Source organism: Erinaceus europaeus, chromosome 1, assembly GCF_950295315.1.
Source record: "Erinaceus europaeus chromosome 1, mEriEur2.1, whole genome shotgun sequence".
Classification (NCBI taxonomy): domain Eukaryota; kingdom Metazoa; phylum Chordata; class Mammalia; order Eulipotyphla; family Erinaceidae; genus Erinaceus; species Erinaceus europaeus.
The window spans coordinates 13,369,064-13,384,886 of NC_080162.1; the positions used below are offsets into that span (position 1 = coordinate 13,369,064).

Consider the following 15,823-nt stretch of genomic DNA (forward strand, 5'->3'; position numbering starts at 1 on the left):
AGTCTGGGGCCAGGTGGTGGCGTACCTAGTTAAGTGCATGCATTACAGTGAGCAAGGACACAGGTTCAAGCCCCTGGTCCCCACCTGCAGGGGGGAAAGCTTCATAAGTGTTGAAGAAGAGATGCAGGGGTGTGTGTGTGTGTGTTTGTGTGTGTGTGTGTTCTCATTATCTCCCCCTTCCCTCTCAATTTCTCTCTATCCTCATCCTATAATAAATAAATTAAATTAAAATATTAAAATATTAGAATAAATAAAAATGCAAACATGTTTAAGTAGAAAAATAGTATAGTGACCACCTCAAACCAATCTAGACTTAACTACTATACCTCAATACCCCTCATTATTTTGGAGTAAGTATCTCTAGAAGATAAGAACACCATCTCCCTTCTAAACACAACAGCAACACCACGCTAAGACCTTAAGATTAGCTCCCTTTTATCAAATACAAAATGAATGATCAATAGTGAAATAGCTCGCTTGGATAGTGAGTGCACTGCTTGGACTTGTGCACCACCCAAGTTCAAATCTGGCCTCCACCCTTTGAAAGAAACTTAGATGTTGTGGTCTCTTTCACTTTCCATCCCTATTTTAAGTAAGAATCATAACAACGATAACAATAAGGTCAAGTTCCAGTCATCATCATAATAAAATCTCTGCTTTTAATGAGACCACTCTGTTCACACAGGGCATTGTCACATAATTAATACTTAGTTCATTTACATGTTTTATCTCCCCTGTTTTCACTCTTACAGTAACGAAGTGGGGTGCTACCAGAGATTTCAAAGCACTGATGCAAGCCCTCCCAACTTGCACCCCCACAGTGACCCGGGGTCCAGGCACCCACAGCCAGGTGCCCAGCCATGTGCCCAGCCTCTCTGCAAAGCAGCTGCTGTCCCCGCCTGGAGGCCCGGGCCCCGCCCCCGTTGCCTAGGCGACAGGGGCCGCGCTGCTCTGGCGAGACCATGGCCACCACAGTGGTGTCAACTCCAGGCGGGACAACCCCAGCTGCAGTGACTCCAGTTAGAACCACGCCTGAACCGGAGGTACACCACTTCTTCCATGTTTTCGTCACCCTAGAGCCACCGCCCACCCCACCCCCATCCCTAACTCCGACCAAAAAAGCCTGAGTCCTGGGAAGCACTTTCTCCCTGGGATCCAAGAGCTGGGCCAGAGGAGGCAGGGGTGCGGCAGAGGGCCTGGCGGGGTTTGGGGAGCTGCAAGATTACCAGGGATTTCAGCCTCTCCGCTGAAAGTCTCTTCTGACCCCTTCCAGGCGCAGCACCTACCTAATGCTGGAGAATATAATAGAAACCTTTCCATTGGTTGATTCCCAGGTCTTCATAATAAAGTGCCTCACCCTGCAATTTCTGCACTTGAAGACTTGCAACTTTTAAATGGTCCTGTCCTGTGGAAATTGTTACTAAAATTCCTTTTGCAATGAACCCAGTCCGTATTGCCTCCAAAGGCTGGGGCTGGGTTTCCCTTTATTATTTTTACATTTCATTAAACACATGATAAACACATTTCAAATAAACATGTGATAGAAGACAGGGCAATGAAGGAAACGCCTGGGAAACCCACTCTTTTTAGTTAAGTTACTTATCTCTCTTGGGTACTGTAACCCCTGAGTAAAATAAAAATATCACATGTCCTCTCTGCCCTACGTTCCAACATCAGCTCTCAATAATAAATGGGCTTTAGGTGACTTTGATTACTCTTAAGCTTAGTATCCTGAACTTTAATTATGACTATATCAGCTGTAGCAATAATTACTTTAAAATATTTAAATTTTAATACATTAAGTCCATCATGTTCTATGAAAGTGTTCCTTCATTTTTTTTTTAAGATTCCGAGGGTGAATAGTAATGTTAAAATTAACATTGCTATGCTTATCTCCCTTATTAGTCTAAATAACGTTTTTATTTTTGTAGAAGGTAAATATTCACTGCCATTTTATAAGCAAGAAAAACATGGATTAGGCAAGTCCGTGCCTTACTCAGAGAGACAGAGCACTTCCCAATCCAGATTCTTCCAATACTGTATGCATTACCACCACCGATGCTTGCTGACTTTCCTATGAGTCTTTTTGAATTAGCATACATTAAAAATACATTTTAATGTGATAAACTGGTTTACCAAGCCAGTTACTCCCTTGTGCTCTCTAATGTAAGTAATATAATTTCAAAAGTGGCATAGAAATTTCCCAATTAAATTGTGTTATTTAAATGTTTAAAAAAAATAACTCGCTTCTGAGAATGCACAATTGTCAAGATATACTTACCCATGTAGATAATGTCCTTTTAAAAAAGACTGATAAGGGAGTCGGGCTGTAGTGCAGCGGGTTAAGCGCAGGTGGCGCAAAGCACAAGGACCGGCATAAGGATCCCGGTTCAAATCCCAGCTCCCCACCTGCAGGGGAGTCGCTTCACAGGCGGTGAAGCGGGTCTGCAGGTGTCTATCTTTCTCTCCTCCTCTCTGTCTTCCCCTCCTCTCTCTATTTCTCTCTCTGTCCTATCCAACAACGACAACAACAATAATAACTACAACAATAAAACAACAAGGGCAACAACAGGGAATAAATAAATAAATAAATAAATAATATTTTTAAAAAAATTTAAAAAGAAGACTGATAAATGGAGGTGTTAATAGATTTTAACTTCAAAAACTATCCATTACTTTTTTTAAAGATGCAAAGAAGAAAAAAAAAAGACAAAACACAATCACTTTGTATAATTGTATAATGAATGAGCTAGTTAGCTAGTTACAGACCTTAGGGATTATCTACCATTTTAGTAGCACTGTCAGTAGGCACATTTTGTTAACCTCTTGCACTATTCCCCAAGACATACATTTCAGGATATGCTCAGTTTTCCAGTGAGTAGCAAACTGAAGAATTCATGTTGGCACCTGGTTCGCTTAGATGTGTTCATTTGCTTTATACTATTATCCAATTAATAAGTATTAAAGAAGCCCTACTTTCCATGCTAATAGAAGCAGAATTCTTGTAGTTCACCAAGAAGACTGCTGATCTACAAAGATAGGCCTTTCATTGGAATGACAAGTTCTTTATGCCATCCAGTTGTGCAGACTGGATTTAGATTCCTGGATTCAGATGTGAAACAGGACAAAAGCTTCTCTCTAAAAGTCCTTGACCTCAAGTCTACAGTTTTTCAGTTTAGCTACTAAAAGTTTCTTTTAAAAAAAATATGTAGTAGTCATTTATTTATTCTCTTTTGTTGCCCTTGTTGTTTTATTGTTGTAATTATTATTGATGTCATTGTTGTTGGATAAGACAGAGAGAAATGGAGGCGGGGGAGACAGATGGGGGAAGAGAAAGACAGACACCTGCAGATATGCTTCACCGCTTGTGAAGCAACTCCTGGGCAGGTGGGGAGTTGGGGTCTCGAACCAGGATCCTTTTGCAGGTCCTTGCACTTTGTGCCACCTGCGCTTAACCCGCTATGATTCCCTAAAAGCTTCTTCTTATATCAGATTCTTTCTAGAGTTGATAGCCCCTGAGATCTAATTCCTTATGGCATCCATTCTAGTAAATTCTGCATCCAAATTAATTTAGTTACTAAACAATCTAGTCATATGAGTGAAGCAGTAGCAAAATATCATTTTTGACAAGTTTATAAGAAGTTAAATGTAAACTCCCAATATTCTTAGGTTTCCCATTTGTTAACTGTGGCCAATACATGGTATAAAAAGGACCGGTAGTCTTGATCACATAGAAACACAGAGAAAAAAAAAAACTAATTAAAACAATAGGTGATCTGACTTATGCCAAGAAAGACAGTTATCTATGTCAAGAAAGACAGTTACTCTATGTCCAGGAAACACACACACACACACACACATTTTTTTCTTGCCCATTTTCAGAATTCAACATTCTAGTTTCTTTAGTAATGGAGTAAATACTTCATTCTAGTATGTAATGTTATTATTGGTCTTTGCGTTTCCCGTCTTATTTAAGAAGCCATACTTCTCCTCACTCCAGTCTCCGTTTCAGGTTGCACAAATAATTTTCAATCTTTTATTAATATCTAACATCACTGAAATTATTTTTTGCTAGATAGATTTTGTACATTTGAAATGAGAATCTGATTTTATTTACTCTTAGATATGAATAACAATTACATCAGCTTGGTTTACCTATTGGAGTGAAGCATTTGTTCTGTTACCAATCAAGTCTTTTTTAATTTCTTTATTGGGGGATTAATGTTTTACAGTAGACAGTAAATACAATAGTTTGCACATGCATAACATTTCCCAGTTTTTCACATAACAATACAACTGCCACTGGTCCTTTGTCATCCTTTTCCAGGACCTGTACTCTCTCCCACACCCACCCCAGAGTCTTTGACTTTGGTGCAATACACCAACTCAAGTTGAGATTCTACTTGTGTTTTCTCTTCTGATCTTGGTTTTCAACTTCTGCCTGAGAGTCAGATCAGCTGAAGTCTTAATGTTAAATTTTTAATAGCATCTACAACTTAGCGAAGTTTTGTTGTTGTTGTTACTTCCACTTCTGTTAGTTCCTTACATGAAGAAGAACAATTAGTCTTCATCTACGTATGCTACATGTAACTCTCATCACATTTTCATATTCAAACCATGGTAGTCAAACATTAGGTATCTGTTCTCCAAAGAATGGTGCTAAACAAAATCCCTTTTCAAGTACCTAGTTTTGATAAAAATGACTTCACTGTTTTCCCATTCAGTGTGATGTTTTAAAAGATCTTTACTCTTTTTCTTTCATTTATATTTTATTTTCCCCCATTCCTTGCCCTTGTTGTTGTAGCCTTGTTATAGTTATTATTGTTGTTATTGATGCCATTTGTTGTTGGATAGGACAGAGAGAAATGGAGAGAGGAGGGGAAGACAGGGGGACAGAAAGATAGACACCTGCAGACTTACTTCACCGCTTGAGAATCAACTCCCCTGCAGGTGGGGAACTGGGGGCTCGAACCAGGATCCCTATACCAGTCTGCTGCATTACCACCCAACCCCCTCATTTTTTTTAACCAAGCATTTTGCAAGTTGGGTTCCAGCAAATACCTCTTTATAATTTATTTTTATATTCACATTATATTAATTGTTTAATTTGATATAATTGAGTTGATGCAGATGTATCATTGCATTTTAAAGCTCATCTTACTTGTTCATACTGATAGTTTATTATTCTTTCAATGAATTGATAGACTTAGTATTACAAAATACATTTTAATTAGAATTTTATATGTGATTTTTTTTGAAATTTAGAATTGAATGACTTATAATTTAATTTTTGAATTAGTTCACCTATTTGTGTGTAGACTGTCCTGTTTTTACTTAGTGTGGCTGTGGTGTGGAGTATACTTTTCTTTCTTAATCACATCTGCCCAAGATTTGCCTATTTTTCTGATTACTTTATATCTAGTTTCTTTTACTTATGTTTCTTTAAGCTATTTTTAACATGTATTTCTCTTTTTCTTAAATTGACTCCTTAGATAGGGTTTTAGTGAGAGTCCTTTGCTTGGCATTAATTTTAAGAGTGCCAGGAAATTCAGTAATCAAGATAAACTATCTTTTAATGTAGCCTGTTAGAGATTTTAAAATTAATGCAAAAATTCCATACTGGATAAATATTAAATAAAGACAGGATCAGTACTACTAATTTTTTTTTTGTTTCAAGTTCCAACATAATATTCTTTCCTAGTTCATTTATGTTCAGGCTCTTTCTCAGATTATAAAAACTCTTTTTCATAATCTTTAGTGAAATGTATTTATTTTTTAAATTAACATTTGTTTTAAGTTATTTATTTATTATACTATTTCCTTTTTTTTGTTTAATGCACTTCTGTTTTATTATCATTAATAAGACTTCTAAGGCTATATTAGTTACAGCGATGATCCTAAAAGTTTAAGTGCTAGAGAGAAGAAATTTATATGAAGGTGGAATATTTATGTTACATTAAAGGGAAAAAATTAGCTGGCGAATAATATCAGGCTTACAATTTTATTGCTCTTGGAATGACTACTAACATCCAGCAGGTGGTGGAGTAAAATGAGTTACAGTGTAGATTAGCTTGCATATTTTCCTTGTTGGAAATGTAATTTCACAGAGAAAGCATCCATGCACATCTATTTGCCTATTCATGAATTTTCTACTACATTTTTGAGTGTTACAGATCAGAATATATGTACTGAAAGATAAAAGACATTTAGCCATTTTATACCCTTTCTTGTGCATACAAAAAAAATGCTGTAGTTAAAATAGTTTCTGGAATTGACAAAAACAAAAGAATAAAAGCCTCAGAACCCAGAGGCACACCTTCTTACAAGAGGATTATCTTTTTGATTTTTGCATTTTATCTACTTCTTTTTCTATATTGGGAGGTTAATGGATTGTCGTTGTTGATACATAGGGACAATGTCTCATCTCCCAGTGGTAGGTGTCTGCAAAATACTCTTACCCTCAACTTGAGCCCTCTTCTGCCATTCATGCACTAGACTCTCAACACCCGTCCTCCACCCCAGCTTCCACCCTGCTCCTCCTTCCCCAGAGCCTCTCACTTTCGTGCAATGCATCATAACAAAAGTTTCTTTTTTTAATACTTTATTTATTATTGAATAGAGACAGAGAAAAATTGACTGGGGAGGGGGCAGGGGGAAATAGATAGGGAGAGAGACAGAGAAGAGACACTTTCAACTCTACTTCACCACTCATAAAGCTTCCCACCTACATGGGTTTGAACCTGGGTCTTTGCACACTGTAATGTGTGCTTAGCTGGGTGCACCACCACCTGGCCCCGCCAGTCCCAAGTTTCACCTTGTGGTCTCCCTTTCTTAAGTTTTACCTGTGAGTGAGATCACCCAGTATTCATCTTCCTCTTTTTGGCTTATCTCAAAACATGATTCCTTCAAGTTCCATTCATGATGAGGCAAAGGAGATGAGTTCCGTCAATTTTAAAAGCTTAGCATTCTGTTGTGTAGATACGACACCTTTCTTTGTCACACATCTATCATTGGGCATCTTCTTAGTTTGAGCTATTACAAATTGAGTTTCTATGGACAAAGGTGTGCAAAGATCTCTTCAAATAGTCATATTTCCTTCCTTTGGACATATCCCAAGGGGATGAATTGCTGTGATAGTGTCAGTTTAATTTTAGCTTTCTGATTAGTCTTCAGGCTGCTTTCCACAGAGGTTGGACCAATATTCACTTCCACCAGCAGTGAATATAGGTTCCTTATCCCCTACTTCCTTGCCAATGATTAGTTTTTCTGTCTTTTAAGTTATCAAATTATAGGAACAAATCAGGCATTAACCAGTATTAACCATCATAGTTAAAATGATTATTGTTTGGGGTCCTGGTTAAATGTACACAGTAGTAAGTGCAAGGACCCACACAAGGACCAGGGTTCAAGTCCTTGCTCCCACCTGCGAGAAGGATACTGCAAAAGCAGTTCTGCATCTCTCTCTCTCTCTCTCTCTTTCCTCTCCTCTTCTCTCCCTCCCTCCCTCACCATCTTTCTCTGCTCTCTCAGTTTTGAAATTTATCGAATTTACTTCTAATATGAATTCAAATTGAGGTTAAATAGTTCACTGTAAATTTTTCATCATGGTTCATCATCTAACTATGCTATCATATGACAGAAATTGATTCAAACCATCCGTTAACAATTAACATGTCTAGGACCATCAGAACTTGTATTAGTTACCTGGTTTATTGCTGTGGCTGGGTGCTTGCTGGACAAGCATTATTAATGGATCCCACTTTTTTTCCCTTTTTTCTTTCTGGCAGAGGGTGAGAAATAGAGGGAAAGAGATAAGGTGAGGGAGAGGGAGAGAAAAGTAGACATCTGCAGTGCTGCTCCACTGCTGGTGAAACTCCCCCCTACAGGTGCCAAACAGGGGCTTGAACCTGGGCCTTCTTTTGCCTTCTTTCTGTGTACTCTACTGTGTGAGCTACCACTAACCTCAAGTTATCAGAATTATTGAAATAAAAATGTAATAACTGTTCCTAAGCTTATAAGATTGATAGTACAAGAAGTATTCTTTCCTGCAAATAATATATGTATTTGTTGTTACATATGAGTTTATTCTTATAATACATTTATTACACAATTTATATTTGCATGTAATAGATTTTGTTTTATAACTGTATGTCATATAATCTTTCTACTAATATGTTTGTTATGTAGAATATATGTGTGTTATATATATACAAGCAATAGATGCTTGAACAAATGATAGATATATATTTGGACTACACACTATCATACTATAAAATTCAATGTATTTAACTTAATTTAATTTATAAATTTGTAATTATTAGATACAAAGAAAAATACAAGTATTAGAATATATTTCCTGCTGTTTCTAATATAATAGTATGACCTAGTTTATTTTAATTTGCTAATCCTAATTATATAATAAAATATATTTTATTTTTAAATTAGGTTTTTAAAATAAAAGTAGAATAAGCCAATATTAAACTACAAATATTAAACCAATTACCAATACCAATAAATATCAGCCTTTGGATTTTTTTCTAATCTGGAAAAGAAATAAGGTAAATTTGAGATGTGATGTAATTAACTATAGCAGAGCCTTTGCCTGCTGTTTTTTTACGTTGGAGTCTGTTTACAGGGAGGAATCAGTAACTTATTTGTTGAATAGAAAATTTTTGTTCTGAGTTATCAAGAGAACTCATCTGGAAATGTACTGTTTCCCTATATTGAACTCATCTGGAAATGTACTGTTTCCCTATGTTTGTGACTCAGGTCAAGCCTGCCTTCAACAACACCAGAGGGAGCTTGGGTGTTGTGATGTCCACTCCTTTTTTTTTTTTTCTCTCTTTTTACTGGTCAACCTTTAAAAGTTCTTTTTTTTTTTCTTTTTTTTCTTTAAGAAAGGAGACATTAACAAAACCGTAGGGTAAGAGGGGTACAACTCCACACAATTCCCACCACGCGGTCTCCATATCCCATCCCCTCCCCTGATAGCTTTCCCATCTCTATCCCTCTGGGAGGATGGACCCAGGGTCATTGTGGGTTGCAGAAGGTGGAAGGTCTGGCTTCTGTAATTGCTTCCCCGCTGAACATGGGCATTAACTGGTCGGTCCATACTCCCAGTCTGCCTCTCTCTTTCCCTAGTAGGATGGGGCTCTGGGGAAGCGGAGCTTCAGGACACATCGGTGGGGTCATCAGTCCACGGAAGTCTGGTCGGCATCATGCTGGCATCTGGAACCTGGTGGCTGAAAAGAGAGTTAACATACAAAGCCAAACAAATTGTTCAACAAACATGGGCCTAAAAGCTGGAATACTGCAGATGAAGTGTTGGGGGGGGGGGTACTCTCTGCAGACTTTTGTGTATTTCTGCTTTCAGGTATATATTTTTCCCTAGTTTATGGGCACGTGTGAATATATGCTCTATCTCAGGGGACCTGGTCTATATCTAGGTTTGGGGACTTTATTGGGGAGTGGAACACCTGGAATGGAATTACAGAATACTATGAAAGGAAGGGTCTCACCAGAGTGATGAAGCTGAAGGGTTGTCATTCCACACCTGAAGTCTCTGGTCACAGTCTGAAGTGAAGCATTCTGGGGTGGCACTTGTTGCGTTGATTAGGTTGCAATTGGCGGATGCAATATTATTTGATATGAATTGAGAGAAGCATGCAGGAAAGTGGGCCCCACCCTAAGGTTCCAGGTTTGGGGGAAATATAGGCTCTATAGTGGAAATGTGAGGTTCCTGCTGTGTTAGGGTTCAAGAAGACAATGGATAGTTATTGTTATCATCACATTATTTGTTAATTGGGTTAACTTTGAAAAGTCCCTTTGTTAGGGTTTGCTGTTTAATACCCAGCATCTTATATATAGCTGTGCCACTGGTTGCTTCTGTTCTCCCTGGTCTAGGCTTTTGAGAGAGTCAACATATCAAAGACTCAGCCTATGTATTAAAAAGACTCAGTCTGTGTTTTAAAAAGTTCTAGACATATGATCAATTTTTCCCGTCTCATATTAATTGAATACTGGTTTGTATGACTACACTTTAATAGGAGTAACACCATTCCCACTACCAAAAGACTGTGTCCCATCCCACCCACCACCCACCCACCCCTACCTCCAGAGAAGCTGAATGTCCACCCTCCTTCTCAACACAGGGTTTTCTGTTTTAGTTTCCCTTTCTGTTCTTCTTTCTCAACTTCTGTTGATGAGTGGGATCATCCCATACTCATCTTTGTCTTTCTGACTTAGTTCATTTAACATAATTCTTTCTAGCTCTGTCCAAGATGGGTCAGAGAAGGTGGGTGCATTGTTCTTAATAGCTGCATAGTATTCCATTGTGTATATATATACCACAGCTTTCTCAGCCACTCATCTGATGTTGGGCACCTGGGTTCCTTCCAGGTTTTAGCTATTATGAATTGTGCTGCTATGAACATAGGAGTACACATATCTTTTTGATTGGGCATTATGGAATCCTTGGGGTATATCCCCAGGAGAGGAATTACTGGGTCATATGGAAGGTCTATGTCTAGCCTTGTGAGAGTTCTCCAGACTGCTCTCCACAGAGGCTGCACCAAGTTACACTCCGTTTTCCTTCTTTTCCGTATCTTCTGTAAAAAATGTTGGCCCTGAACAATAATGCCTCAGAAACAACGGGTGGGGGGCGGGGAGAGAAGAACTTAGAATATACACATTCTACATTCTGCTTTAAACTCAACCAATGGAGCCTAACTTTTAACATTTAAAATAAGGATCCTTTTCTAAACTTCATTTTCCTGTTGTTAACATAAGTGCCAATGGTAGCACAGATTGTACTATGAACAGAACACAGTTGAAGGTTAACAGCAGGAAATAGATCAAAGGACTGTGTTAGCCTTGGGGAAAAAAATGAGGATTCCTTTGACCCTCTGTCTACTTCTCATAAAGGAAGTATATGTATAGTTAGAGGTCTTGGTACCAACCCTCTTTTTTTTTTTTTTTTCTTGTCACCATTTTTTGAAATTCAAAATTGCCTTTCATTCTTACCAAGTCTTGCTTTCCATGTAAAAAAAATAATGTTTTTCATGAAATATTTATTGTAACCACTCAGTACATTTTTATGAATCATTATTATTATTATTATTATTATTATTATTATATTATTATTATTATTATCTCACTGTGCTAGCACCCTATCCCAGGATTATTAAATTTAAGGTCTCCCCTTAGCATTGATGAATCTTTTTCCTGGGTGTTTTTTTGTCCAAGCACACAAAACTCATTCCTGGGCCATCTTTCTATAGACTTCCTCATTTTACCTTTCTTCTTGTTCCTTTTTTTAAACTGACTACCACATATATTACAACACAATACCTTTTATTTTCAAATTCCTAAAAGTTGCACTTTGTTCCTTGCACTAGTTGTTATGTTTCATAAGGCTAGAAAACCTTTTTTACTTACCTTGGCCTCCGCTTAGGCTCCACTTTCAATGAGGACTAAATAGATACATTTTTTTAAATTTTTAAATGTAAACCATCACCTAGTTTTTAATACTCAGATTTTAAAGACAGTCTGATGAGCCACTTGACTTTTCAGAAGAGCACTAATACTTAAAATACAAAGGTGATGATCTAAAAGACTGTTTGGTAAGAAAATAATGTTTCCCATATCAATTAGACCATATTTAATAATTTTTATATCTTTGTGCTGATATATATAAAAAAACATGATTGAAATAACTCTTTCCTCTCCCATTCTGTTTTGGTAGAAAGTTTCTGAAGTCCAGGAACAAGAAAAAATTCTGTCTCCAAATTTTCTTTCAGTAGCCCAAATTACTGAATTACTAGCAGAGAACATAGATGGAGTTGAACAGTAAGTATTCCCATAGTACAAGCAAATATGTAACAAGTATAGTTCCCTGTTTACAGGTTAGCATGATATGTTCAGCTTCTGCCTTTATGTTCTACACATAATATTTGAGCATATATATATATATATATATATATGCATAAGTATATACAGAGGGATCCCAACTCTAAAACACAATAATTCTCAAAGTACCAAATTTTTGTGATGGTCAACACTCTTGTGTTCGTCTATCACTAGTCAATGCATTATCTTGGACATACTCAGTGTTAGTTAGCAACCTATGACTTTTCATGCTCTGGTTTCATACATTTTGTTTCAACATATAGACATAGCTGAAGATATATGTTCATATCTATAAACTGAATGTATAGACAGCAATTCTAACTTATGAGCATCTTATCCTTTAAGTCATTGATTTCTGGAATTGGTCATTTACCGTTAGCTCTAGTCAACTAAATTCAGATAACAGATTCCTTAAAGATACTTTTAGTAATAACTCATATGAAAGATGTTCTTGCTTTAATAGTGGCAGCCTTATTGGCCATAATGTGGAGAGAAGAGGCTTGGTGTGATTTTCGGGACTGTAATGCCAGTGTACGTGTTCTGTAAGCCAGTCTTGTGAATATAAACGGGATGGCGGTGAACCATGATGGACAAGTCAAAATGACTCTGTCCATGCTCCTCATTTGTGAATCTTACAGATATTGTGAAATCGATGTGATTTATTGCTGAGAAAGAAATATGACAGATGTACTGACTGGAAAAGATATCTGAGAAGGTTAGACATGGTCAGAGCATGTGAACAAAATGATGGGCCTTTTCCTGATACTTTCTTCACCTCTTGTGTCTGCAACTCCTGCTAGAAATTCTGGTGATTTGGGGTTGGCTATACTTCTAGCATCTCTTCAACTACTTGCCAGTCAATTTAAAGTCTAATCGATTTGAAACAAGTATTTTATAACTAAGTATTTCATTACATTTACAGAAATGAATACTCATTAGGAATCCTTACTTTTAGTGTTAAAATTGCTCCGTAACATGCACTTACTGTATTCTGACCTCTGATCATTTCTAGACACCTGAAAATTTGTCGCTGACTGAACGGGGAAAAGTGGGAGGGAGTGGGGCAGGTGGTGGCACACAGGCCAAGTGCACATAGTACAAAGCAGGGACCTACACAAGGATCTGAGCTCGAGCCCCCAGCTCCCTACCTACAGGGGGGGTCATTTTATAAGCATCAAATCATGTCTTCAGGTGTCTATTTTTTCTCTCTCCTTCTCTAGCTCCCTTCCTCTCCCAATTTCTCTCTGTCCTATCCAATAAAATGGGGAAAATGACCTCCAGGAACAGTAGAGTCATAGTGATGATACTGAGCCCCAGAGATAACCCTGGAGGCAAAAAAAAATTGACAAATGTTTAGCATAGCTTACAATTTGCATTAAATAACGGATATTGTTAAATCCAATTAATATTAAGTGTTGCAACTGAGTGCTTTTCAGCCTGTCTTTCTCACATTGTACTATGTACTTTTTAAATTTTTGTTTTATTATTGGATAGAGACAGAGAAGTATTGAAAGGGGAGGGGAGAGACAGAGAGGGAGAGAGACAGAGAGATACTTGCAGCCCTGCTCCACTGCTCGTGAAACTTTCCCCCTGCAGATGGGGACCAGGGACTTAAACCTGCAACCTTGCACACTGCAATATGTGTGCTTATTAACCACCTGGCCCCTGCACTATGTACTTTCTATTGTGCTTTGTGTGACAGCCTTATTCTTGGACTGTTGCCTTTCTTAGATGTTAAATATCTAATTTCTGAAATCATTTGTATTTATATTTTACTAATTTTTTTATGTAGAGACTGAAAGGCAGAGAGAGAGAGAGAGACAGAGAATGCAAGAGCCTTCAGTTTCCTTCAGTGCAGTGAGGGTTGGACTCAAATCTATGTCAGTGATGTGACAAAACAGTGCACTGGCCAAGTGAGTTCTTTTCATCAGCCTGGGAGATTTTTTTTTTAACCTTTAAGAGCTGAAGCCAAGGACTGTGACGATATCGCGGTCTTATTGCACAGGACTTGCATATCTGAGACCCTAGAGAGAGGCCCCAGCTTTGACCCCTAGCACCACATTTGCCAGAAATGAGTGGCGTCTTGGTTTCTTTCTCTCATTGTCCCATAAAAATAAATTCGTAAGTCCTATTGCTTCTCGGCCTTTTGGCTAAGATCAAGTGTAGCATCTGCATCTGTTCTTAACAGTTTAATAAATTATTAAATCCTTTTTTTTTAAAGGTTGAGGTCTATGACAAAGTAAATAATATAAAACTTGATACAGAGCTTAGCGATATAGAAACCAACGAGGTCTACATTTAAGAGGCTGACATTTAAGATTCTCTCATTAATAGAATTCAGCTAAAATCTCAAATTTTATAAAATCAGTTGTTGATAAGGAACACTAGTGTTATATAAGGAGTCAGTCTTTGGAAGCTATTTTCTTCAGTTTCCTTATATTACTTTTATAACAATAATCTTAAAATATTTTTCATCATTTGCTTTCCACTTATAATAATACCACAAATTGACATTATATACCTTTCAAAGTGACAGAAAAATGACTTGGGTGACCTGTTAGCAAAGACAGAAATATGCTAAAATTTGCAGTCTAATGAGCTATGAACATACTTTTCTGTTTAGGAAATCAACACACTTTCCCTACCTTTTAAAATTAAAAGTTGTGTTCCATAGAAGCAACAAACAGAGTGATACAATAAGTATCATAAAAACACATTCCTGTGGCCAGGATAAATTAATTAATAAGTCTTCTGAAACACAGAATTTATATGCCCGAGACCCCAAAGGCTGAAGGTTCAATACTTGGCATTGGTTTATGCCATAGTTGAGTAGCAGTCTACTCCCTCTTTCTCTCCTCTCTTTCATAATAAATAAATCTTACAAAATGAAGAAAGAGAAGGAGAAGGGAGAGAAAGAGAAAGAGAAGGGGGAAAAGTAATACATTGCTGGAGTACATTTCAAGAAAAGTTGAATGTTGGGGCAGGGCGGTAGCGCAGCCAATGAAGCATAAGCGACACAAGGACCAGCGTAAGGATCCGGGTTTGTGCCCTGGCTCCCCACCTACAGGGGAGTCGCTTCACAAGTGGTGAAGCAGATCTGCAGGTGTCTATCTTTCTCTCACCCTCTCTATCTACTCCTCCTCTCTCGAGTTCTCTCTGTCTTATCCAACAACAGCAATGGCAACAACAAGGGCAACAGAATTGGAAAAAATGGCCTCCTGGAGAAGTGGATTCATAGTCAAGGCACCGAGCCCCAGCGATAACCCTGGAGGAGAGAGAGAGAGAGAGAGAGAGAGATGTCTTGCTACATCCTCTTAATATCCTATTCTAATAACCACACTCAATTATCTATGTTTTAATGTAATAATGACTTTATTTTCATTCAGATAAAAATCGATTCAGATTATTATTTCCAAGGTTATAACTGGAGCTTGGTGCTGGAACTACAGATCCACTGCTCCTGGTAACCATTTTTTCCTTTCTAGTTTTTATTTGATAGGACAGAGAGAACCCGAGAGGAGAGAGAGAGATGGGAGAGATTGAGTGGGAGAAAGGTAGAAACCTGCAGGTCTGTTTTGTAGCTCATGAAGTCTCCAGCCCCTACAGGTGGGGACCATTGGCTCCAACCCAAGTCTTTGCATGTGATAACATGTGTGTCCACTCAAATCTTTTTATTAACACGGACAGAGTCTAAATTGAAAAAGACTATTTAAACACAAGAATAATAGATATGGAGGTATCTTTTAATAACCTCCCTGTAACTGGGTTTATGTGAGCAATTTGGTTTTTGCCTTAAGGCTTATTTCTGCATGCCATATTTTTTTTAAAAAAGGAACCAGTTATATGAGTGTGCAAGATTATATAATATTTTTACTGAAGATGTTGGTCAGAGTTGATAGTTACATTACCTATCCTT

At 37.6% G+C, this 15,823-nt stretch overlaps 1 protein-coding gene and 1 pseudogene across 1 annotated transcript in view; both read left to right on the top strand.

Annotated features, from left to right (window-relative positions):
* The first annotated feature begins 948 nt into the window (after positions 1–948).
* CABCOCO1 (ciliary associated calcium binding coiled-coil 1) overlaps positions 949–15,823 on the top strand; it is a 144,702-nt gene continuing 129,827 nt past the window's right edge. The window contains exons 1-2 of the mRNA XM_007517394.2: positions 949–1,043; positions 11,744–11,847. Coding sequence (XP_007517456.1) covers positions 963–1,043; positions 11,744–11,847 — 185 coding nt within the window. The 5' untranslated portion in view covers positions 949–962. The remainder of the gene's footprint in view (positions 1,044–11,743; positions 11,848–15,823) is intronic.
* LOC132542610 (U2 spliceosomal RNA) lies at positions 14,038–14,155 on the top strand (annotated as a pseudogene).